General features: G+C 60.8%; 3 protein-coding genes across 6 annotated transcripts in view; 1 reads left to right on the plus strand and 2 right to left on the minus strand.

The window, feature by feature from the left end:
* The first annotated feature begins 958 nt into the window (after window positions 1-958).
* On the plus strand, window positions 959-2855 carry DLX2 (distal-less homeobox 2). Of its 4 annotated transcripts, none has more exons than XM_067298524.1 (4): window positions 959-1330; window positions 1471-1658; window positions 1827-2022; window positions 2501-2855. In XM_067298524.1, the coding sequence occupies exons 1-4, from the start codon at window positions 997-999 to the stop codon at window positions 2794-2796; spliced, it is 1014 nt and encodes a 337-aa protein (XP_067154625.1). In that variant the 5' UTR covers window positions 959-996; the 3' UTR covers window positions 2797-2855. The 4 variants fall into 4 exon arrangements, with proteins under 4 accessions (XP_067154625.1, XP_067154626.1, XP_067154627.1 ...); XM_067298525.1 differs by having other exon boundaries at window positions 1474-1658; XM_067298526.1 differs by having other exon boundaries at window positions 1827-2584.
* A 5980-nt stretch (window positions 2856-8835) lies between these two features.
* On the minus strand, window positions 8836-12175 carry DLX1 (distal-less homeobox 1). The gene is made up of 3 exons (XM_067298528.1): window positions 11592-12175; window positions 10875-11074; window positions 8836-10424 (listed from the first exon to the last, which is right to left on the minus strand). The coding sequence occupies exons 1-3, from the start codon at window positions 11902-11904 to the stop codon at window positions 10170-10172; spliced, it is 768 nt and encodes a 255-aa protein (XP_067154629.1). The 5' UTR covers window positions 11905-12175; the 3' UTR covers window positions 8836-10169.
* A 4008-nt stretch (window positions 12176-16183) lies between these two features.
* The window catches only part of METAP1D (methionyl aminopeptidase type 1D, mitochondrial), a 49919-nt gene continuing 43388 nt past the window's right edge, over window positions 16184-22714 (minus strand). The window contains exons 7-10 of the mRNA XM_067299062.1: window positions 18724-18821; window positions 17584-17631; window positions 16598-16676; window positions 16184-16466 (exon numbers count right to left, since the gene is read on the minus strand). Of these exons, the coding sequence (XP_067155163.1) occupies window positions 16388-16466; window positions 16598-16676; window positions 17584-17631; window positions 18724-18821 (304 nt within the window). The 3' untranslated portion in view covers window positions 16184-16387. The remainder of the gene's footprint in view (window positions 16467-16597; window positions 16677-17583; window positions 17632-18723; window positions 18822-22714) is intronic.

Below are 22714 nucleotides of genomic sequence, written 5' to 3' on the forward strand. Positions count from 1 at the left end.
GGCAAGCAGCTTTGCGCTGCTCCGCGCTCCGCCGCCGGCAGGAAAGTCGCGGGGGGAAAGCAAAACCAGAACATGCACAGCAGAATTTCGGGAGCGGCTCCTCTGCGCTTCCGAGCTGCTGTCCCCGGCCGCCGGCCCCAGCTGCGCCGCCCCCCGCGCCCCGGGGCTGAGCCCCCGCCCCCCCGCCGCCCGTGGGCCGCCGGCGCCGCCGCGCTGCCCCGCCAGGGGGCGGCCGAGGGCAGCGCGGCGCCGGCCCGACGGCGAGGCCGCCCCGCTGTGGCTCCGCGGCCGCGCGGGGAGGGGGCTCTCCGAAAAGAAAGCGGCTCTCCGAAAGAAAGGGGCTGGCGGGCGGCGGGGGCGTCCGTGCGGGAGGGCGTCTGGGGACGGCCCCTGCATGCCTCCCGTGACCGCCTGTGCGTGCGCGCGCGCATGAGGCCGCCGCCGCGTCCCCCCGTGTAGCCGTGCGCTGCTTTGCACGACAGCGGGCACCCCCGCCCGGTGCCAGCCGGGCGCCGCAGGAGGGCGCAGCGTGCCCCCGACGGGGCCGCCCCCCGGGCGCAGCCCAGCCGGGAGGGACGCCCGAGCACGGCCCGCCGCCGCCCGCAGCGCGCCGTGCCGGGGCGCCGAGCCCCCCCGCGGGGGCGCCCTGCGACGGGGCGGCCGCCGCGCGCCGCCCGCCCCCCCCTCGCGCGCGCGCCGCCGCCGCCCGGCGCCCCGGCCCGGGCGCCCCGCGGGGCAGGCAGCGGGCCGCGGCGCCCCATTGGCTGTTGCTAGGTGACGTGCGCCGCGCCCACGTGACCGGTGTTAAAGGCGCGCGTGGCGCGCGCGGCGGCGCAGAGCCCGTGCCGCTGGCGGCGGCGGGAGCGCTGCTGCCCTGCCCGGCTGCGCGGGCGCGGAGCGAGCATGGGCGCGCGGGCCCGGCCCTGAGCGCAGCGGCGCGGCGCGGCGCGGCGCGGGGCTCCCCCGCGGGGGCGGCCGCGGGGCTGCGCCGGCGGGATGACCGGGGTGTTTGAGAGCCTGGCGCCGGACATGCACGCCGCGCACATCTCCGCCGGCAGCTACCAGCCGCACGGCGGCCTGCACAAGCCGCAGGAGTCCCCCACGCTGCCCGTGTCCACCGCCACCGACAGCAGCTACTACACCAACCAGCAGCACGGCGCGGCGGGCGCGTCGCCCTACGGCTCCGTGGGCTCCTACCCCTACGCGGGCGCGGGCGGCGGCGGCACCGCCCCCTACTCCGCCAAGGCCGGCTACGACCTGGGCTACGCGGGCGCGTACGGCTCCTACGGGCCCTACGGTTCCCGGGCCTCCCCGGCCAACAACGACTCCGGTACGTGCCGGCCCCGGGGGGGCGCGCGGGGCAGCCGGGCGGGGAGGGCGGGGGCGCCCGGCGGCGGCCCCGACGGGGCGGGCGGCGCTGCTCGGCCGCCGCGGCGCCTCTCTTCACGGGGGCCGCGGTTTCTGCCGTAGCAGAGAAGGAAGAGTGCGAGCCGGAGATCCGAATAGTGAACGGGAAGCCCAAGAAAGTGCGGAAGCCCCGGACCATCTACTCCAGCTTCCAGCTCGCCGCGCTGCAGAGGCGCTTCCAGAAAACCCAGTACCTCGCCCTGCCCGAGAGAGCGGAGCTGGCCGCGTCCCTCGGCCTCACGCAGACGCAGGTAGGGATCCCGGCGCCGGGCCCCGGGCACGGCCCGCCCCGGCGGGGCCGCCTGCGGGGGGGGGCCGGGCCGCCGCTCCCGGCTCCGCCGTCGGGGGGGGGGGACAGGGGGCGGGAGCCGCTGCGGCCCCGACGGGGCGCGGTGGCCTGACGGCGGTGTCCGCGGCAGGTGAAGATCTGGTTCCAGAACCGCCGCTCCAAGTTCAAGAAGATGTGGAAGAGCGGCGAGATCCCCGCGGAGCCGCCGCCGCGCCGCAGCGCCTCGCCGCCGCCCGCCTCGCCGCCCGCCTGGGACTTCGCTCCGCACCCGCGCACGGCGGGCGGCGCGGGCAGCGCCAGCCCCAGCCCCGCCGCCGCCTTCCTCGGTAACTACTCGTGGTACCCGCCGACGGCGGCCCCACTTCCGCAGCCGCCGCAGCCCCCGCACCACCACGGCGGCGGCGGCGGCCTCTTCTAGGCGCCGCAGAGACTTGAGCCCGCGGGCAGCGCGCCCGGCAGCCCGGGGCGCCGAGGTGCAGCACCGGTGTTTTGGAGAAGCCTCGCTCCCGGCGCCGAGCACCGCGCCGCGCCGCCCCGGCGGCTCCGCGGCCCCCGGGGGCTCGCGGCCGAGCGAGGTCCCCCCGCAGCCGCTGCGAGGCAAACGCCTCCCCTGCCTCCCCCCCCCGTCTTTCTCATCAAATCACCGGTGCAGAACTTTGGTTAATTTTATTTTTTATTTTTTTAAAGTTGATAGGTGCCTTTGCGGATGACCTCATTTTGATGTTGGGGATTAAAAAATAAAATGATAAAAAAGATAAATAATTTTTATATGTAGATTAAAAATAAGAACCTCCCGTGTTTAAGTTATCTTTTCTAGCCGAGTACGAAAGTGTCCTGCGAGAGGAAGCGATGGCGGAGGGAGGCCGCGGCGCCGCTGTCTCCCGCTTTCTCCCCGCGGAAGGCTCCGGCCGCCGGGCGCTCCCGGGGGTGTTGCGCGGAGCGGCCTCGCCGGGGCGGGCGCAGAGCCGCGGCGCGCCCCCCTCCGCGGCCGCCGGCAAAACAGAGCTGCTGATCCTGCTCCTGCACGCTTTGATGTTTGGACCCGTGAAACAAAACAAACAAAAAAGGGTATTTTTGGTTATTTATTATGGAAAACTTAAACACTCTTTAATGTTTCTTTTACAATAAGCAGAGATTATTTAAATAAATTATTGTTTCCATGGTGCCCGCGCTGAGTTTCTGTGGGGATAGGGGCTTTGGGGGGGTCAAGCGCACCGGGGGGTGGGGTGCTGCCTCCTCTCCCCTTCCCCCGCTCCATCGCAACTGCTGCGGCACGGCGGCGAGCTCCCCCCGCTCCCTTCCCGTCTGCAACGAGATCTCGCCCCTGCCAGTCTCGGCGAGGCCATGAATCACTGAGCGCAGCCCCGAGCTGCCCCCCCCCGCTGCTGGCGCCAGCGACATTTAGCCCGCGACTGTCTCCTGCCGCCTCAGCGCCGCTCCCGGCCCCCGGTGGCGCGGCGCGGCGCTGCTGGCCCACCCCGGCACACACACACACACACTCACACACTCACACACACACACACACACACACACACTGGTGCCAAAGCGAGTGCCCAGACGTGCGCCGCGGCTTTGAGGCAGGGCTCTGCCCGGGGCAATTTCGAGCCCCACCGGCTGCACCCCAGGCGCGGGCGCGCAGGGAAAGCAGACGGCAGTGGGGCCGCGGAGCTTCCCCCTCGCTCGGCCCGGGGCCGGCGGCCGCCCCGAGCCGCCCCGCGGGACCTGCTGCGCCTGGAGGCACCGTCTCTCCGCACCGGGCAGGGGGGCTGCAGCTGCCCGGGATGCGCCCCTCGGGGCGGACCCCCCGGGAGGTACCGCCGAGGCGAGCCCCTTGCCGGCGCATCCCTCCGGGCCCGCGGGCGAGGGGAGCAGCGGGCGGTGCGGCGGCGCCCGCCCCGATGGGCTGATGGAAGAGGCCCGACCCCGGCCCGGGCCGGGCGAGGGCAGCCCCGCGGGGGTCTGCGGCAGGCCGCGGCGTGGGGCGCCCCGGCGGAGCCAGGAAGGCCGCGGGGGGGGGGGGGCTGTCCCGCAGACGCGCCGGAGTCGCGGGGCCCGGCAGGGCGCATTGCTGCCGGGAGCCTCGGAAAACCCTGGGGGAGCAGGGAAGGGCTGGGGGAGGAGAAGAGGCGAAGGAGGAGTGAGGGAAAGACAGGAAAGAAGAAAAGGACGAGAGAGAGAGAGAGAGGCGGCTGCAAAGGAGGGGCGAGGGGCAGCGGGAGAGACAAAGGGGGACGCGGCGGCCGGCGCGCGCCTCCTCCCCGGGGACACGCGTGCGGCGGGACACGCGTGCGGCGGGCCGCGGCGGTGCCCCCTTCCGCGGGCCCGCGCGGGGCGGGTGCCGGGGGGAAAGTCTGGCTAAACCTGTCGGCCGAGCTGCGAGCGGAACCCGCGGCACGGGCTGGGGCCGGCCTGGGGCCGCGCATCCCCCCGCCGTTTTTCCGGGCTCTCCCCGTCGTTAACCCGAGCCCGGCCCAGCCCCTGGCCCGGCCCTCCGCTTTTCTCCTCTCGCAGCAGCGCGGCGCCAGCCAGCGCCCGGCGGCGAGGCGGCCGTGCCCGCCGTCGGGGCGGCTCGGGAGCCGAGCCGGGCCCCGGAGAGCTCCCGCCCCGACGGGGAGCGCACGGACCTCCCTCTGCCCCCCCGCTTTCCTGTTCCTCCTGCTTTGCTGCCTGCGAGCCGCAGCTAGCTCGGGGGCTGCCCGCACCGAGGGGGGTAAGGGGGGGCAATGCTGCAACCCCCTTCCCGAGCCGCAGAGCCCCTCCAGCGCGGCGGGCTGCGGCGGCTCGTCCTGCCCGGCGCTCCCGCGGGCTCGAGGTGCAGCGCACACCGTCGGGGGGAGCCGGGCGCGCCCCACGTCCACGCATACATGCGGGCACCCCTATATCTCTACCCACACATAGGGGGGAGAGCGGGTTGCTCATATTTTTGTCTCTTCCAGCCGGCCGGGGCAGCCCCGGTGCGGAGCAAACGCCCCCCGCCCGGGAGCTCCGGGCGCCCCCGGCCGCAGCAGCCCGCGAGGACCGACCCCGCGGCGGGGGAGGGCCCGGGGCGGCCCCGCTGCGCCGGCACCGCGAGGGCCGGCGGCGCCCCTGCCCCCGCGTCGCGCCGGGGTGGGGGATCCGGGCCGATTCCGCCCCTGGCGCCCCGTTGGGGCGGCTCTGCGGCGGCCGGGCCCGGGGGGGCGGCAGGCCCGGGGGGCGCCCGGGGGAATCGACGTCCCCGACCGGCCCCCGGCCTGAGCGCGGGGGGGGCCCGGCCGGCGGCCGCCCGGGCGAGGGGCACCGTCCGCCCCCCCCCCGGCGCACAGCCGGGCTGGCCAGGCTTGTGCCGTGGGTAGGCAATTTGCTCATTTGCCCCGGTGAAAAGAAAAAGCACGAGAAATTCAATTAAAGCGGCTCTGGCAAAAGGAGTTATTTGAGGCATGAATGTCTCCCCTAAAGCTGTAGCAATCATGTGGCATTAGACACTTCCGGAATCCTATAGCCAACTTGAAAAATCCCAGACCCCCTTTTTCCCTAATTTTTGCTCTGATCTGTAATTTTATCCACATTTGCACTAGTTTGAGCATTCTGGCTCTCCCATCTGAAAGCCTGCAATTACTATATAATTCTTCGCAATTTCACATGTCCTAATATGGACTGTAATTTTTGCGCAAGACAATTTCCTGCTATTTCAAGCATCAACATTGTCAAAGTTGTATGTACATAATAAATGGGAATATCAATGCATAGTTTTTAGCATAACATCTTGACTCCTCGATAATTATATCCGTTCGGAGCCTACGCAGAATTAGCCTGAATTGCATGGTAACTGCTGCTGCTTTAAAATTTTTAAAAATTACTCATAATTTTCCCAAAGATTACCAAGATCTCGAGTGCACAATGTCATCAGCGTAATGAAGAGTAAACATTTATGCTAATAATCTGCAATTTTTTTCATCAGCTATAAAGACAGAGGCTATATAGCAGAAATTTTCAGTCATATTCTGCAAGAGCAGAGCTGCAAAAAGGCTCCTGCGCTCAGAGGCATGTACATCTCTGGGGGATCTCAATCCACATTTGCACTCTCAGGATATTATTATTGTGCTTGGCTTCTTCTTTTTTTTTTTTTTTCCCCTTCCCTCCCCAATCCTCTCTCTGTCTCTCACACTCTCTCGCTCCTGTAACTTTCCTAGCAAAAAGCCGCTTTCGGTCCTTTGGTTTTGTTGTAAAGCAAAGAATTGTGTCCAGATTAACAGAGATTGAGGCGGAAGGTAAGGGTGGCGACACAGTTTCCTTTTTCCGAGGGGTAGGTGGATGCGCGATGCCGACGGATGCCCCCGCTCGGGCGGGCGCGGGCGGGCGGGCGGAGGAGCGGCTGCGGCTCCCCCAAAACTTCCCGTCAGGGGCGGCAGGGCGAGGCGGCGGGAGCGGCAGCGGAGCGGGCCGGGCGCGGGGCGCGGGGCGCGGGGGCTGCGGGCGCCGCCGAGCCGAGCCGAGCCGAGCCGAGCCGAGCCGAACCGAACCGAACCGAACCGAGCCGAGCCGAGCCGAGCCGAGCGGCGCGGGGCAGATCCGAGCCGCGCCGAGCCGAGCCGAGCCGCGCCGAGCCGAGCCGAGCGGCGCGGGGCAGAGCCGGGCTGCGCCGCCGGGCGCGGCCGAGCCGGGAGCGCGGGCAGGTGCTGCGGGCGGCGGCGGCGGGGCCGGGGGCTGCCGGCGCCGCCGGCGCGCCCGTGACCGTCGCCGTGCTCCTTCGGGGCAGGCATTTGCGGTGCTGTTTTCGGAGTGTTTGTTTGTCGGTTTATTGCAAACGTGAATGTTATTCCCGGACTCCTGAACGGGCAGCTGGGGAGGCGGGAGGGGAGGGGACCTAAGCAGGGGGGGAAAAATTAGACTTTTTCTCTGGCGTGAAAGTTGCGCCGGTGGCAGGAGCAGGGCTGGCGGAAGGCGGCAGGGAGAGCCGAGGTGGACCGCAACGGGGATTTCTTTTTTCCCCTCTGTCTGACGAAGGGAGCAAATATCGAATGCAAACCGGCTTGGACTCTGATTTTTGATTTTTTTTCTAGTTTCAGGGGCTGCTCTGTGCTCTGCAATTAGATTGACACATGTACAACATCCCCAGCCATTCAAGGGGGTTCGCAGGGACACTCCAAAGGGATTTTTTTTTTTCTTTTTGGGTGGAAGATATTAAAGAGGTATCTGTTGTTTGGCAATTTCGCTAAGTCTGTCTTCATTACTTCAACATTGTGCATTTGCTAATTTGGAAGCCCCTTCCTATTGACAGCTCTGCTCTATACACCTGCAAGCAATTTGCAGAGCTCCAATATAGGAGAATTGCAGAGATGGCAGCTCGCACCTATTTTATTTTTTTTTTCTTCGCTTTTCTCAATGCACAGCAAATTTGGCTTTCAGTGCGTTATCTCTTTTGTTAATGCAAAAAGATTCCCTGGGCGAAAAAATTGCTCATAATTACCAGAGAGATGGGGAAACTGCATTAGAATAAATAAACCTGAAATTACTGTAATTATGTTGTGTTTGATGGGCTCGGCTTGTAATCAAGAAGAGAATACAGTGAAATGATGCTGACCCTCTTGGGTTTGCAGCTGTACGCGCACTTTGGGGTCTTTTTTTGCAGAAAAGAGTCATTTTGATCATCATTAAGCTGTGTGTAACCTATTTCAGAAGTGTTTGAAAATGAGGGGCACTCTTTTTTTTTTCCAACAAGGAGAAAAATATATCCCAAAATTACATTTTGCCATTTACAGACTCATCCATAAGGTTGTGTTTGCAGGGTGACAATTGTTAAAGGTATAATATTCGAAATCAGGACTTAATCATTGTAATGAGGTATTGTTTCAATATAAGCACCTTTGGATTATTCATAGTTTAATTAATATCCTCATTATGAAAATCTTCGAATCAGATATTTGATGAACTACTTGTCAGCAACAAGGCAGAATTAATTAGGCCTGTATTGAGATTAACATTTTCGAATGTACAATTATAATAGACTCTAACTCAAGACCGCCTCGTTGGGAGAAAACTAATAATTTCTCTATTTGAACTGTTAGCAAGACGTTATTGAATTAGCAGCAGCGAATATATCTCAGAGCGCTCCAATCTGCTTGACCACACCGTCGCTGGCCGGTCAAAGCGGTCTGCGCTCCGGCCGCGGGTGCGGGAGGTGCGCGCCTCCTGGCGCTGCGGAGCGGCGGAGCCTCCCGCCGCCGCTGCGGCCGCTGCCCGGCCGCGGCTGCGGGGACGCGCGGGGAAGAGGAGCCGCGCAGGGCGCCCGGGACCCGCGGGCTGCGAGCGCCCTGGTGCTGCCCTGCGCGCGCCGCGGAGCGGCCCGCGCCGCCGCGGCTGCGGGGGGCACGGCCGTGGGTGCCGTCAATGGCCGTGGGTGCCGGCGCGCACCGGCCCGGCGGCGGGCTGCGCGCAGAGCCGCGCACGGCGAGCGGAGCGCCGGCCGGCGGGGCGGGCTCCCGGCCGCAGCCGCGGGCGCCAGCGCTCGCCCGGGGGCGAAGCCCTCGAGCCGCGGGCGGCTCGGCCCGGGGGCGGCCCGGCCCGGGGGCGGCCCGGCTGCGGAGACCGGCAGGCAGCGCTCTCCCGCCCGCGGAGCGCTCCGCCGCTCTGCCCCGCCGGGCGCGGCGGCGGCGGCACCCGCGGCCCCGGCGGCCGCGCCGGCCCTGCTCGGCGCCCCGGGAGCTGCCCTCCCCCGGGGCGCCGCCTCCGAGCGGCCCCCGGCCCCGCGCAGCGCCGCGCAGCGCCGCGCAGCCCTGCCCGGCGGCGGCCGCGTCCGCCGGCCCAGGCGAGTCTCGGCCCCGGGGCCCCGGCCGCCCCTGCGTCCCCCCGGGCAGGCGCCGCCCGGCCCGCTGCGCGCACGCTGCGCGCCCGCCCCGCTCCTGCGCGCCCGGCCGGGCGGCAAGCGGGCTTTACCGCCCCCTCCTGCCTCGCCTCCCGCGTGCGCCCGGCGCCCTCCCGCCGCGCAGCGAGGCGCTGCCGCGCAGCGGGGCGCGCCAGGGCAGCCCGGCTGTGAGCGCGGCCCTGCGCGGCGCTGCGCAGCTCCGCCGGGCCGGCCCCGAGCCTGGGACCGGGCCCTGCGCCCGGCCGCGCTGCGAGACAGAGAGCACGCGTGTCTCTTTTTCCAAACCATAATTTTACTGTCTCAAAGAAACTTTATAACTTATGTACAAAGATTTGTGTGTTTTTTTTCCTTTCCTTCCCCAGATACAAAGCAATAAGTTAACATTCTCAATATAAAACTAAACTTTGACATATAGAACACTAAACACAGCTGAGCTCAGGTTATCACATCTTTCGAGTTTCACAAGTAAAATGTCAAGATCTCAGTACACAAAGCATCATGTTTTACAGCCACACGAAACAGAACGGGAAAAAAAAGCTAAATTTGTGCAACATGTTTACAGAACAATAATAATAATAATAATAATTAAGAATAAAATATGTACAGCGAGTAGCTCCTGCACGTCGGTTTGTGCATTTCGACTTCAGGCTGCCTTTCCGCGGAAGCCTCGCCGGGCTGCGCAGGGCGCTGCGCACGCCGGGGCCGGCCGCGCAGCGCCGTCCCCGCGGGCCCGAGGGGCGAATCTCTTCCTCCTGCCTCGCTTCACCTCAGCAAAGCGCTCGACAGCTGCTGCGATTCCACTTCAGTATCAAACAATGTGCATTTATTTCCTTTGTTAAATACGTGAAAAATGCAAATCATTCGGACCAGACCTTTCCACACCGGCGAAGTATAAAAGTTATTGTAAAAGTTAAAAATCGTATCCTTCTTTCGTGGTGATTTTGAGGGGGTAAGGGCTTGTGTGTGTTTTTGTTTAAAGGAAACCATGCTTCCGAACAGTGCACTTAGCAGATCGGATTTTCCGTTTCTTTCTAGTACTCATTACTAGTGGTAATTTAAGTCAATAAATAAAATCCCTTTTTCCCCCTTTTAACAACAACAAAAAATATACAGATGAATAGTGAAAGTTACAGAAAACGTAGAGGAAAAAAAATCTCTAGAAATTGTACAGATTGCGTCCCCCTTGCCATTGAAGAGACCGTCAGATCGGGGTAGTAAATAAATGACCTACATTTCAACAGACACAGACAGACAGACAGGACAGAGGAGAGGGTTCCCCCCCCCCCCAGACATATTTTTCTGATTGTCCCACAAAGCCGAGGTCGGGCGCTCGCCCTGCTCGCAGGCTGTTGCGCGGCCCCGGCCGCCCCGTCAGCTGTCGGCGGTGGGAACCGGCCCGCGTCACATCTGTGCTCCCCGCACCAAGCTGCAGTGCGGCGTCTGAACGGCTCTATGGGCAAGAGACCTCCTGTTCGTTTGCTTGGGTGTTTTTTTTTCCTCTCTCTTTCCCCCCTTTCTCTCTTTTTTCTTTCTTTTTTTTCCTTTCCTTTTATGTAATTTTATGTTTTAAGTAATTTTAATTCTTTTCGCGACCTGTAGTGCTTGCAGTAGGGGAAAAGCGGTTCCTAATCACATCAGCTGAGGCTGCTGCATAGCTTCTTGGTGGGCCGAAGGGTACCACGACGTGTAGCTGGGGATGTAGGTGCCCGGGGTGCCCGAGGAGGCCTTACCGGAGGCGGAGGAGGTGTTCCACACCGGGGGCACCGGCGGCGAGCTGCCCGAGAGCGCCCTGCCGTTGCTCAGGGCGCTGCTCTCCAGGGCCGCCCCTCCCTGCTTCATCAGCTTCTTGAATTTGGAGCGCTTGTTCTGGAACCAGATCTTCACCTGCAACGAGGGGAGCCGGCCCCGCTCAGCGCCGCCGCCGCCGCCCCCCGGGCCCGTCCCGAGCCCGCGCCCGCGCCCGCGCCCCCGCCCCGCCCGCGCCCCGGCCGCCCCGGCGGCTTCCCCTCCCCCCCCCCCCCCCCCCCTCCTCGCCGCGGCCTTCCCGCGGCCCCGCTTCCCGGCCAGGGGGCCCCGGCCCCGGCGTCGCCGCCGCTTTGCGCTGCCGGCCCTCCGCCGCCGAGTCCCGCGGGCCGCGGGCCCTGTCCCCGGACGGGGCGGCCGGCGACCGGGCCCCGCAGCCCCCGCGGCGCGCCCGCTCCCCACCGGCCGGGCGCGGACGCGCGTGGCCCCGCCGCGCCGGCTTGTCCGCGGCTGCGGTCCGCAGGGCTCGCCGAGGGAGCGGGAAGGCAGGCGCGGGGGAAAGGCGAGGGGCCGGCGCAGACAGAGCCGTACCTGGGTCTGGGTGAGTCCCAGAGAGGCTGCGAGCTCGGCTCTTTCGGGGAGAGCCAGGTACTGAGTTTGCTGGAACCTCCTGTTCAAAGCCTGCAGCTGCAAACTGGAATAAATAGTCCTGGGTTTGCGGATTTTTTTCCCTTTCCCATTAAAGCGAACTTCCCCTCCTTCTACCACAGTGCTTTTCTCCGATTCGGCCCCTACAACCACAAACGATGCACAATAAATAATAATAATAGCAGCAGTAGTAATAATAGCAGTAACAGTAATAGCAGCAGCAACAGTAATAATAACAGCAGCAACATCAACAATAACAATAATGAGAAGGATGAAAAGTGAAGCTCGAGTAATGCTAACAAAGGCTCCGGGCGATTATGGCAGCCCAGGCTTCTTCCCAGAGAAAGTTTGCTATTTTTACAGGCTGCAGTTTAGGTTTAATTACCCTTAATTGCATACATTGTTTATAGCGCTACGCAATAAATAATTACGAAGACTAATACGTGCACATCTGGGTTGATTTCTTTTCCAGCCGGGCATTGTGTGCTCTGTGTACTGATCCCCTGTGATCCTCAGCCTCTCCTGACTAATATTTTTGCAATTTAATTTAATTTTTGCCCCCCAGACAGATTTTTTTTTTTTAATACAAGCATCCTCCCTCCCTCCTTGCCTTCCCTTCCCTCCCCTCCCCCACCCCTCCCCAAAGCCGAGTGCACCTACCTGTCTCCTCTAACCGGGTCTGAGTCAGGCTGGAGCTGTTGGGGTAGGACTGCACTGAACTGATGTAGGGGTTAGTCGAGTGGCTGCTGACCGAGTTCACATAGGGGTAGCCCAGCGGTCGGGAGAAGGACGAAGCTGTGCTGTACGAGCTGTCAGGCTGAGAGTGGCCCGCTGAGTGTAAACAGTGCATGGAATAGTGTCCGTGGGACATGGGAGAAGGAGACATTTGCTGGCTGGGTGGCCCAAACTCCATAAAGACAGCCTTCCCTGAGACGGGGCTATTTAGACTCTCTGGCATGGTAGTCATGGTCATTTCTTGTCGCTTGGTCTGTGTGTGTGTTCTCTCTTCAGCTTGCCTTTTTGGGGTCTGTTGTGTTTCTCAGGACAGGAAAGAACCCAATTTAAGCGGAACAGGGTTTTTCACTTTCCATTCATAAGAAAATGGAGTTTGTCTCTTTGAAAAGTCTAAGCATGATGCTGTAGATCTACACAAACTCGCCTAAAAGCTTTGACTCAGCCAAGCCTATGAATATTCATGAGCTGGCGGAGCTGATTGGTCCGCCGTCTTGCATAATCGCTTTGGATTGGTCCAAGGCGCTCGGGGCTCGCCTGGACCCCGGTGAGCGCGGAGAGCCGGACTCGGAGCGCCGCGCGTCCCCGCGCCCGCCGGCGCCCGCCCGCCCCGACGGCTCCCGGCGGCTCCCGGCGGCTCCGGCGGCTCCCGGCGCCCGCCCGCCCCGACGGCTCCCGGCAGCCGCCCGCGCCGGCGGCGGCCTGTCCCGACGGCTCCCGGCGGCTGCACGCCCCTGCGGCCGCCTGTCCCGACGGCTCCCGGCGGCTCCCGGCGGCAGCGCCCGGCGGCCGGCCGCGGCGAGGAGCCCTCTGTGGCGGCCGGCGGGCCCCCCGCGCACCCCGCTCCCGGCCCGGCCGCCCTCTCCCGCTGCGCCTTTCCTCTCTCCCGCTGCCAGGGACGGAGGGCGACGAGCTGGAGCACGGCGAGGCGGCAGGAGGCATCGCGCCTCCCTCCTCCCTTCCCCTCCGCCTCCTCCCCCCGAGGCAGGCGGCGCGGAGGGAGGGCGCAGCCGAGCTCTGCCGCGCCGCCTCGCCCAGGGCGATCCCGGCCCGGCCCGGCCCGGCCCGGGCGGCTGCTGGCGCGTCTCCCCGCGGCCGGGCTGCGCGCCCCGCTCCCTGCCCCGCTTCCGCACGCAGGCGGGGACCCGCGCACAAAGCGCGGAGCGAGCCAAGTGGCAGCTCCCCGCCGCCGGCGCGGCCACCTGCCTGCGCGGGCGCGCACACGCCGCGGGCGCGCAGGGGCCCTCCGCTCCGGCCCGCGGACCCGCCGCCTCCCCCAGCGCAGCTCCCATTGCCCCTCGCCTTCGACACGCGCCGGCCCAATTACTGTTATTGTTGTTCTTAAAAAAAAGCGAACAAAACAAAAATCGCCCCGAACGGGCCAAATGGCGCATCTGAGCCTAAAATGAAAACTTCCGCGTGCGGGAGTGGTAAATGAGGTGGGACTCGGGAGATCCTCCCCAGAAAGCCTACGATGAATCCCAAATTACTTTGTTAGATAATTAGAAAGTGTTGATAATTATTTCTTTCATAATTCAGCGGTGTGACTATAACAGGAAAATGATCTTGTGAAAGTTCACACGTGCAGATGTATTAGTTACTGATTCATTTGATTAAATGCTAGTCTCAAGTGCTCTGATCCACAGCTGAAGGCGGCCCCATTAGCATAACACTGATGTTTAATTTTCATACGCATAATTAGCCATATATTTAACACTAATAGCAACATGCAGCCTTTCAGCATTAAACAGCCTGGGATTTGATCTGGCCTGGGCTGAACTTTCCCGGTTACACCTAGGCTGTCTAGGGTGCGCAGTTATCACAGTACCAAATTCATGTAATCAAGCACATTTTGGCAAAGGGAGCACGCCAATAAAAATGAACATTCAAAACAAATCGCATCGCTGATGTCGTTAGAGATATCAGCGCAGACTTCTCTTCCCCCAGCTGCGGCTGCCCGCGTCGCCGCGCAGTGTCTGGCGGAGGCAGGGCTGTGCGGGCGGCGGGGCTGGCGCTCACTACCCGGCACAGGCAGGTCCCTCCGACAGCCTTTAAAAGATATTTAAACTTTTTCGGGCAGTGACGGTCCTTGAAGCAACCAGCTAATGACCGTGTGCAAAGCTGACAAGACCGAGCCCCTCTGCTCCTGTTTTTTTTTCTTGTTTTCTTTTTCCTCAGTGGCACTGTCGGTTTTAATTGCCCGTTTCTTAACGCCTCTGTTACTTTGCTGTTTGTGCGCTGTTCCGCTCGCGATGCGCAGCGTTCACTTCCGTAAGGCAGCCGCGGACTGGCGGGGAAGGGCAGCAGCGGCGCACTACCCCCGCACGGACTCCTCCGGCCGGCAGCTCTGCCCCGGGGCACGTAAGTGAGCACCTGCGGCGGCTTTGCGCGCTCGGACGCCGCGGGGCCGGGAGCGCCGCGCCGGGTCCCCCCGCGCCGCCGCCCCGACGGCGGGCGGCCGGGCTGCTCCGGGCGGGCCGCCCTGCCGCCGCCCCGCGCCGCCCCGGCCCCGCCGCGGGCTGCGAGCAAGCCCGGGGTGGTGGTGGTGGAAATCAGCCTTTCGGGGCTTTCTTCTCGCTGGCCCGGAAACGCATCCTGCGTGCAGGACTTCAGAAACGCCTGGCTGTCCCCGCGCAGGAACAGCATCTCTTAGTTTACTTTGTAATTAGGATTACGAGCGTGTGCCAGAAATACTACCACCGCACTACAACTGCGCCACAAACAGCTTGTTACCCCAGCAGTTGGTAAAATCCTCCAGTCCGAACAAAAGTACTCTTGAGGGAACCGCGCAGGGAACGGAGAGTACCAGGAGATGCTCGGCCCGTCGCTAGCAGCCCCCTTACGCGGGGGCCTGGGGAGCACCCCGCTCCCTTCAGCACTTCCTAACGCGGAGACGGCCTCCGCGGCCGCGCACGGCACCCCCGCGCCAGCCCTTGCCCGCGGCTGCCCCGGCTCCAGCGCCCCGACGGCGCCGGGAGCAGCTTGGCAATGCTCGGCCGCGGTTCCCGTCCGGGCCGGCAGCCCCCGGCTTCCCCGGCGGCACCGGCCCTCTCGAAGCGGCGAGCCGAGGGGGCGGGCGGGATGCGGCGGGGACAGGCAGGAGGCGCGGGGGCATTTGGCACTGCCACCTCCCCCGCTGCCTCCTGGGACGCCCCCCCGGGGCTCCCCGCTCAGCCGGGGCGCGGATCTGCCTTGGGCCCCCAGGAAACACAGTGCGCAAAACTGCTCCGGCGCGGCCGGTGCGCACCCGCGCAGGGGCAGCGCGGCCGGGCAGCCCGCGGCCCCTCCGGCCCCGCACGCTGGGCACGACGCAGCCAGCCGTCGGTTTAAGGAAACAGGATATATTTCCCCAAGCCAGTGATAGGTGTCCCTAATCTTCCTAGGGCCAACAACACGCTATTTAACCTCTGTGTATTTGTAAACTTGTTTGATGCATCGTTTATTTTTACAGGTTTTAAAGCCTTCCAAACTAATCTCAGCGACGAATGAGCTGAAAGGCTGCCCGGCAATATTAGAAATGTTCTAGGGGGGCTCCTGCTTTTTCAAAAGGTGATGTTAGAAACTATTAGAGCTGACAGCTCGCTGTACTCGAGTGAAAACAAACAACAGCAGAGCAGAGCTGTAGGAAACCGGTTTAGTTTGCCCAGCCCGGCCCACGGGCTCCGCAGCCCGCCGTTTCCGAGGTGCGGGACGGGCCACCCAGGGCACCGCGGGTCGGTGGCACCTGCGACTGCCCCGAGGCCACCGCACGGTGCGGGGCTGGTGTCCTGCGGCAGCAGCCCTGCGCAGCAGCGCCAAACGCCTCCGCGCCGGCGGGCTGAGCAGCGACCAGCTCACTGCAAACCACAGTCTTCCTCTCCGAGGCAGGTCCGGGACAGGACTTGCCCCCCCCTCCCCCCCGGGTCTGGGCAGAGGTGCGCACATTTCACGCCTTGCGGCTCTCACGACGCCCTCCTCCAAGCACACAACCGCAGGCAGGAGCCCGCACCCCTCCCTTAGCTCGCCTCTGCCCGTTTCTGCGAAACGCCCGGAACGCGGCAGGGCCGTGCGCGCCGCCGCGCCGCAGATGCTGAGCGGCCCCCGCGGAAGCGCGCTCCGCACCGCGCCCGCAGCCGCGCTCTCTGCTGCGGCGCGAGAAGCGAGGCAGGCAGGAAGGGGAGAGCCGCTGGGAAGGGCTGCGAGGGGCAGAGGCGCTGCCCGACTGCCTGCTGCCGCACTTGGGAAACTTTGCTTGCTGGGGTTCGTTTTTGTTTTTGTTTTTACATCCTAGTAGAAGTTACAGCCTGGGAAACAGCATCGTGCTAGTCTCAGTGAAGAAAAATTGACTCCACAGCTCAGCTATAAAAGCAAAATACTGTGTGTTCCCCTGTCCCCGAGGCTGCACTGAGACAATGTCAGCCGGTACGTGTTTGTGCTGCACAGGACTTCGTGGAGAGGAGACCGTCCCTCTGCCCCTCGCCCCAAACAACCCAAAGTCTGCGCACTCGTGGGCTGTGCCTAGCACCTTCCAGGGACACAAATAAGCCAACAGACTTTTATTAAATACTCACCAGGTAACACACAGAGAGGACTATGCCCTTCGGAGCCGAGCCCACAAGCTGCTCTATCTGCAGCGACTTAGGCAGCCCCTGTTCCCCAGGGAAATTACGGAAATCTCCTCTGTGTCCCGGGAGACACGGGAAACCCCAGGAGCACAGCGAGTCCCTCCACTGCTTGCTCCATCCTCAGGCTTCTTCCTCCACTTGAGAGAGGATTTCTGCTCCCTCGGAGGTAATTACAATGGTATGTTCAAACTGCGCTGATCTGAAATACACATTTAGCAATTATTAGGGGGGCAAAGGCGGCCAGCAACGCCCGCAAAACTCACCCATTTTTTCCGGCTGTCTGGGATCAGTTCCATGGCTTATAAAAGATTAAAAAGTAAAATCAGGCACCTTTTATTGTCTACAGAAATCGCAGTCCATTTATCCTCCAGAATCTTAAATTCGGGGGATCCTTCCATTATTATTGGCTCTGTAACATGAAAAAAAAAAATGTTTTCTAAACTTAGTCGCATTCCTGTCCGAACTGGGAAGCAAGAAAGAAAAGGGGGGGGGGGGTCCCGGCAGGTAGTTCCCTTTCTGCACGGTCTCCCTCCTTGCTGGGCAACTGTCTCGCAAAACTAAAATGTCAACTAAAGAGGAAGACGAACTATTAAGGTAGGAAGTTGCCCATTTGTTTTTTGTAAAAGCAGGGAATTTTAATCAAGCTTTAATTAAGACCCCGTGGATAATAACCAAAGCACCAACCACACTTCTAAACAGCAGATAGTTTAAAATATTTGAAATTTTTAAACAGGCTTAAAATGTTCATTAAATCAGCAAAACAACAATTTTCTTATTTCCCTCTAATTGCTGCGCCATTTAGACACACAGTGAGGAAGAGGGCTTTTCCCCCCATAAGCTTTCCATGATTGGTATTTAGCACGTTCAATCCTCCAAGGGAGAGGTTCTGACTGGTTATCTCGGATGTAATCCACCAAAACCCACAGCAGCTCCGTCAGGAAGTAAATGACATAATAGCCACCAGATAGCTTGGTGCTAAAACATTGCTTTGGTGACAGAATTAGATTCTTCTGTTTCTGCACAGCCAGTTCAAAGTGTGCTGGCTAGGGCGCTGCCTTACCAAAATATGCGTTGGGTATCTTATTTAATAAGATTTATTGAAGATATTTACTTTTAGAAATCTTATCACTTGGCAGCTATCTTACCCAATTATTTCCTTATTGTAATTTAACATAATGTTTTAATCTGCTTCCTAAAACGTTCGTGTAGCCGACATCCTCCTATCTGAATGGAAATTTCTATATTCAAATAAAGAAACTGTAAGGATCTGGGTTGCTCTGTGTGTTTTCTTAAAACCATACAAGACAGTTACTGACCTACTGTGAACGCCATTCCCTCTTCCATTAACAAATCACTGTCATTGGCTACAAAAGAAAATAAAAACACTTTTACGGTTGTTGAGACTTTTTTTTTTTTTTGGTAAATATAACCAGCACTTGGTTTTAAAACCCCTTTTTGGCCCGCAGGTACTGTGCATGGCAATCCCCGCTAAGAATACAAAAAACCGTTTAAAGTAGTCCCACCCAGAGCAGGCGAAACAAACCCGACCACAGCGTGGCTTGCAGGGGCAGCAGCTCTGCGGTCCAGCTCCCTCCCAGGCCAATTTACAGGCTTTAACACCTGGTGGGTGCCGTGGTTTTTCTTGGCCCCGCAAAAAACTTCGCCAGCGGCGCGGGCGGCCGAGCGGCACCGCAGCAGCAGGCAGCCGCGGGCGGGCAGGCGGGCGGGCGGGAGCCGCGGGCAGCTGCCCGGCGCCTCCCCGGAACCGGGCATTTCTCTGGGAAACAGCAGCAAACCGGCGCCGGGCTCCCGGAAAGCCCCCGGGACAGCCGCGCCGTCGGGGCCGCCACCGCGCCGCGCCCCGGGCGAACAGGCAGGGGTGTGCGTGTGCGTGTGTGTGTGCGTGTGCGTGTCTGTGTGTGCGTGTGCGTGTCTGTGTGTGCGTGCGTGTGTGCGTGTCTGTGTGTGCGTGCGTGTCTGTGTGTGCGTGTGCGTGTGTGTGTGCGTGTGTGTGTGTGCGTGTCTGTGTGTGCGTGTCTGTGTGTGCGTGTGCGTGTGTGCGTGCGTGTCTGTGTGCGTGTGCGTGTGCGTGTCTGTGTGTGCGTGCGTGTCTGTGTGTGCGTGTGCGTGTCTGTGTGTGCGTGCGTGTGTGCGTCTGTGTGTGCGTGTGCGTGTGTGCGTGTGTGCGCGCGCGTGCATGTCTGTGTGTGCGTGTCTGTGTGTGCGCGAGTGTGTGTGCGTGTGTGTGTGCATGTGTGTGCCTGTGTGTGCGTGTGCATGCATGTGTGTGTGTGTGCGTGTGTGCATGTGTGTGCGTGTGCGTGTGTGTAGGGGCTCTGTTAATTTACCCCCCCCCCCGGGATTGATTTCTGTGCCGGCAGCAGGGCGAGCACACACTGCCTTGCCGGGACGCCCTGGGTGCTGCCTGCGTGGGCTTTGCGCGGGGCCGTGCTTACCATGGTGCCACACCTCAGGGTGCCCGTGGAAGTACGATCCTATGCCGTGGCCAACAAAGCCGGGGCAGACGTGAAAGCCGCCCTGCCGCGCTACAGAGCTGCGGGGGCAAAGAGGACACCATGAAGGAGCACCCTGGACCACCGCCCCCCCACCCCCGAGCCAGCACCGGCCCCTGCCGCACCGGCCCCGGGCACCGGCAGCCCCGTGGGCCCCACGGCCCCTGCCCCGCAGCCACGTCTCCACTCCGAAAAGAAGAGGCCATCAGGACAGGCCGCCATTGTTAGGCTTCAGAGTTAACACCCCTGCCTGCAGAAGCGGGCAGCGTCTAGGTCACCCCTGCGGGCTGGGCAAGACAGCAGCGGCTCGTCCCTCTCCCTTTTGGAGGGCAACCTTCATGGAGGGCATGAAGGTGTCAGGAACTCGTTTTAACGCGGGACAGTGAGCGCGCCGCAAAGCACGGCCGCGGCACCGGCCCAGCAGCCACGCACTCTGCAGCCGCACCAAGCGCGGGGTCGCGCTGAAGCTGTGCGCAGGCGGAGGGGTCCCACTGGGGCAGCAGAGCCTTAAAAGCCCTACCGATTCCCTTCCGAAATACTGACAGCACTCAATACTGAAATAGGCTGCAATTCCAGACAACCTGGCCGTGCAAGTTAACAACATTTTTCCAGCGAAGCCATCACCGTGGTACCGCGACCGAACCATAATTGGTTTTTTTTTGGTCCTGTCTGCAAGAGACCCCTCTGCTCCTCCCCAGGGCCGGCTCAGCCCGGCGCCCCCCGTGCTGCTCCACACTGCTCCGCACCGGGGCAGACCTGCCGGGGGGTGACCAGCCCAGGGACCCAGCCGCGAGGGGATCTGGGGGGATCTGGAGCCAGAGTTGCAGTTGCAAGGGAGCAGCCCCCCGCCCATTTCCCCCCCACACCCCTGCAAGCAAACAGGAGCACAGCCAAGAACAGGAAGGCGCTCAGCCTGGCAAGATTTCATCCACGACACTAAAAGCATCATTTGTTTGTCTGAAATCCAGGTAGGCACTTCAACACTTCAGGTCTGTGTGTATCTACACCTTAACAAACGCTTTCTCAGAGTTTGGCTTCAGGAGGATGAGCAGGAAAGTTAAGAAACTCAAAGGTGTAAACTCCTCTCACAGAAATTAAAGCATGTTAAACCCCATGGGGAGGCTCTTACTCAGGTCCAAAGTGGCCTTAGATTGCTGCACATAGCAATCCCTTTGCACACAAGGCTTTACCGACCCTGCTGCGCTCGCTCCAGTACCCATGTGTCACAACTCAAGAATTTAATGCCACTGCAATTGAAGTACACGGTGCTCCGCCACCGGGAACCAGGAACCGGAGAGCCGAGTCAGGTCAATGGTTAATAATGCTGCAGTGTTCAGACCTTAAGAGCCTGTTTTAACAGGATTTGTATATTAGCTTTTACCAACCCATTGCCCTAGTGCAAAGACCCATCATATTTCTTTCATTAATTCTGGAAAAGAATGGAAATTTCAATTTTAGCTGTCCCCAAACTCCTAATTATTGGCAAAGAGGGTTACTAATAGGGCTAGAAACTGGGCTTCATTTGGTTGTGTTCATGGTACAGAGTTTTATCTTCTACACCAGTTATGTGGAAAAGTATTGTGCAAGTTTATGCATTGAAGAGTCCTACTAGAGATGCAAAAGCCTTTCCACAGCATGTCATCCCTTTCTTGGCCAAAGAGCCAGCCCGCTGGCTGTTAGGATGCTGAAGACCAAGGAAGAAGCACTGGAAGTGGAGAGGAGCTCGGAAGTCAGGTTACTCAGACACGTACACAGAACAAAACGGGACATCTCTGGTGAGCAAAGCGGGAACAGTGCCAACCACGCTTCCCATACCCGTGAACTGCTTTACAAATGATCCTCTCAAGAGAGATGGCAGAAGTCATACATGCAGCATGTGCTAAGTTGTTTTTTTTCTTATTCTAAAAGCCCTTTTGCAAAAGCATAAACAAGCCCACTGACTATTCAGCTTTGCTTATGTCCTTACACAGTATCCCAGACCCCTGAGAGAGCAGTCATTTTTTGGGGTGTATTATTTTATTATAGCTTTTTTTCCCCAAAAAAAATTCTTCCACTGTGGCAAGACAGACAGCTTTCTCCTGTGGAGCTACTCTTCCGAGCACCAGCTGCTCTCACCTGGGCCTGGGAAGCTCCGGCGTTCACCACTCCGCTAGTGAACAGGAGAGCGCCAGCGGCAGCCGCTGCTCTCTGGGCCCCAAAGGCAAGAGCGTGGGGGCATAAGACAACGTTAAGGCAGTATTCCTGCCTCATCCAGTGAAACAAGTGGCTCTTGTGCAGCTCAAGGCTGAATTCTGCCACTTCCTTGCTGAACAGCTTGAAAACAACTCTGTTGGCATCAGTACTTCAGTGGTTACTGTCTGTGATCAAAATAGGGGAGCTTGGAGCTGACATGGCTTTGACATCTGCACTGACAGGCTCCATCGCTTCCCCTCCTTCCCGCTTACTAACGCCTGCCTACAGAGCTTGGGTATTCTTTACATAAAACGTAACGTGACCAATGAACCTGAAATGACACACACAAAATCTGTGGAGAAAATAAGCTGCAGGTATGAAACCCAGCCACATTCAATCTGGTTTTAATATCTGCACGTGCTTCAGAAGCACCTTACGGTGAATTTCAAAACACAACTATTAGCTTTAGAGTATTCAAAAAATCCTAGCGAGCTCTGTTTCATCCATGCCAAGTTATAATAAAATTCCCAGATTTCCTAAAAAAAGAGAGCACTATAATGCCAGCTACTACTTGCAAAGGTAATTCTGTAATTGCAAATGAATTTGGTGATGCTTGCAGGGAAGAGTTTGAAACACCATTCTGAGGACAGTGGATTGAAGCGTTGGTCCTGGTCAGTCTCTCGGGCCTCCAGGATTCCCAGGCTGTGAAATTTGGAAAAAAAAAATCTGGACATCATGGAGCAGAGCATTTTTTGCATAAAGTTTGCCATGTGCTGCTGACACCAGCTCAGCATTTTGCTCTCACAGTCTCACTGCCCAGCTCGGGATCTGTCAGCAGCGGCCCCTCTTCCCAGCTTTCCCTGGAAGGCAGCCTTGCAGGATTACAGCTCCCGCTCAGCACACTGCTCCAGGGAGACAGGACCAGGGAGCCGGAGGAACCCTGCCTGCAGGCGGGAAAGCCGTGAGTGAGGGCAGCCAGGCTGCCAGCTCGCCCCTGCCACGGGGCACGGCCCAGCCCAAATCCGTACAGAGGCAAGGGCTGGGGCAGCACAGCCACGCATCGCTGACAGCGAAAAGGAAATAAAAGATTCTGGGAATGACCATCGTTAAAAATATCCATTGGCAGCATTTACCATCACACGTTTCGTTCTTCGAGCCATGTCCCATGCTTGGGCAGAGGTGAATTGGACAGGATTAAAAGCATAATGGTCTAATGAGACTGGTACTTGATGTTGTGTTTCGCTGCGACGTGCTACAGCCCAGCGGCGGCAGAGTCAAGAGCACAGAGGGCTGCACCGCAGGCAGCAGGGCGAGGCGAGGCGAGGCGAGGCGCCGCGCGCAGGATGGCACGGACGGGTGGCAAAGCAGCGCGCCCCAGGGCCAGCTCCGGCTGGGGGCAGCTCCGGCCCAGGGGCAGAGCTTCCCGCTCCCGCGTGGCGGCAGGGGGCTGCTGCGAGGGGGCCGAGCGGCGGCAGGTTGCTGCGGGCTGCGCTGGCTGCTGCGCTCCCCGTACTCTGAAGCCAGCCCGGAAGGGATCCGCGGTGACGGGGACAAACCCCTCCTGCCGGGAAGCTGAGAAGCAGGCGGGAGGCTGCGCACAGGGGCTGGGGCCCCGGGGCGCCTCGGGATAGCCAGCACCCCAGGCCCCGGGCAACCACCACCACCCAGTCTTGGGGTCGGAGCTCCCCACTCTTGGCTAAACGCTTGGGGAAAAACCTGCGTGTCTTTTTCATGCTTTCTTTTGACCCGAATTTTGACGCAA

The sequence above is a fragment of the Apteryx mantelli genome, chromosome 6, assembly GCF_036417845.1.
Source record: "Apteryx mantelli isolate bAptMan1 chromosome 6, bAptMan1.hap1, whole genome shotgun sequence".
Lineage (NCBI taxonomy): Eukaryota > Metazoa > Chordata > Aves > Apterygiformes > Apterygidae > Apteryx > Apteryx mantelli.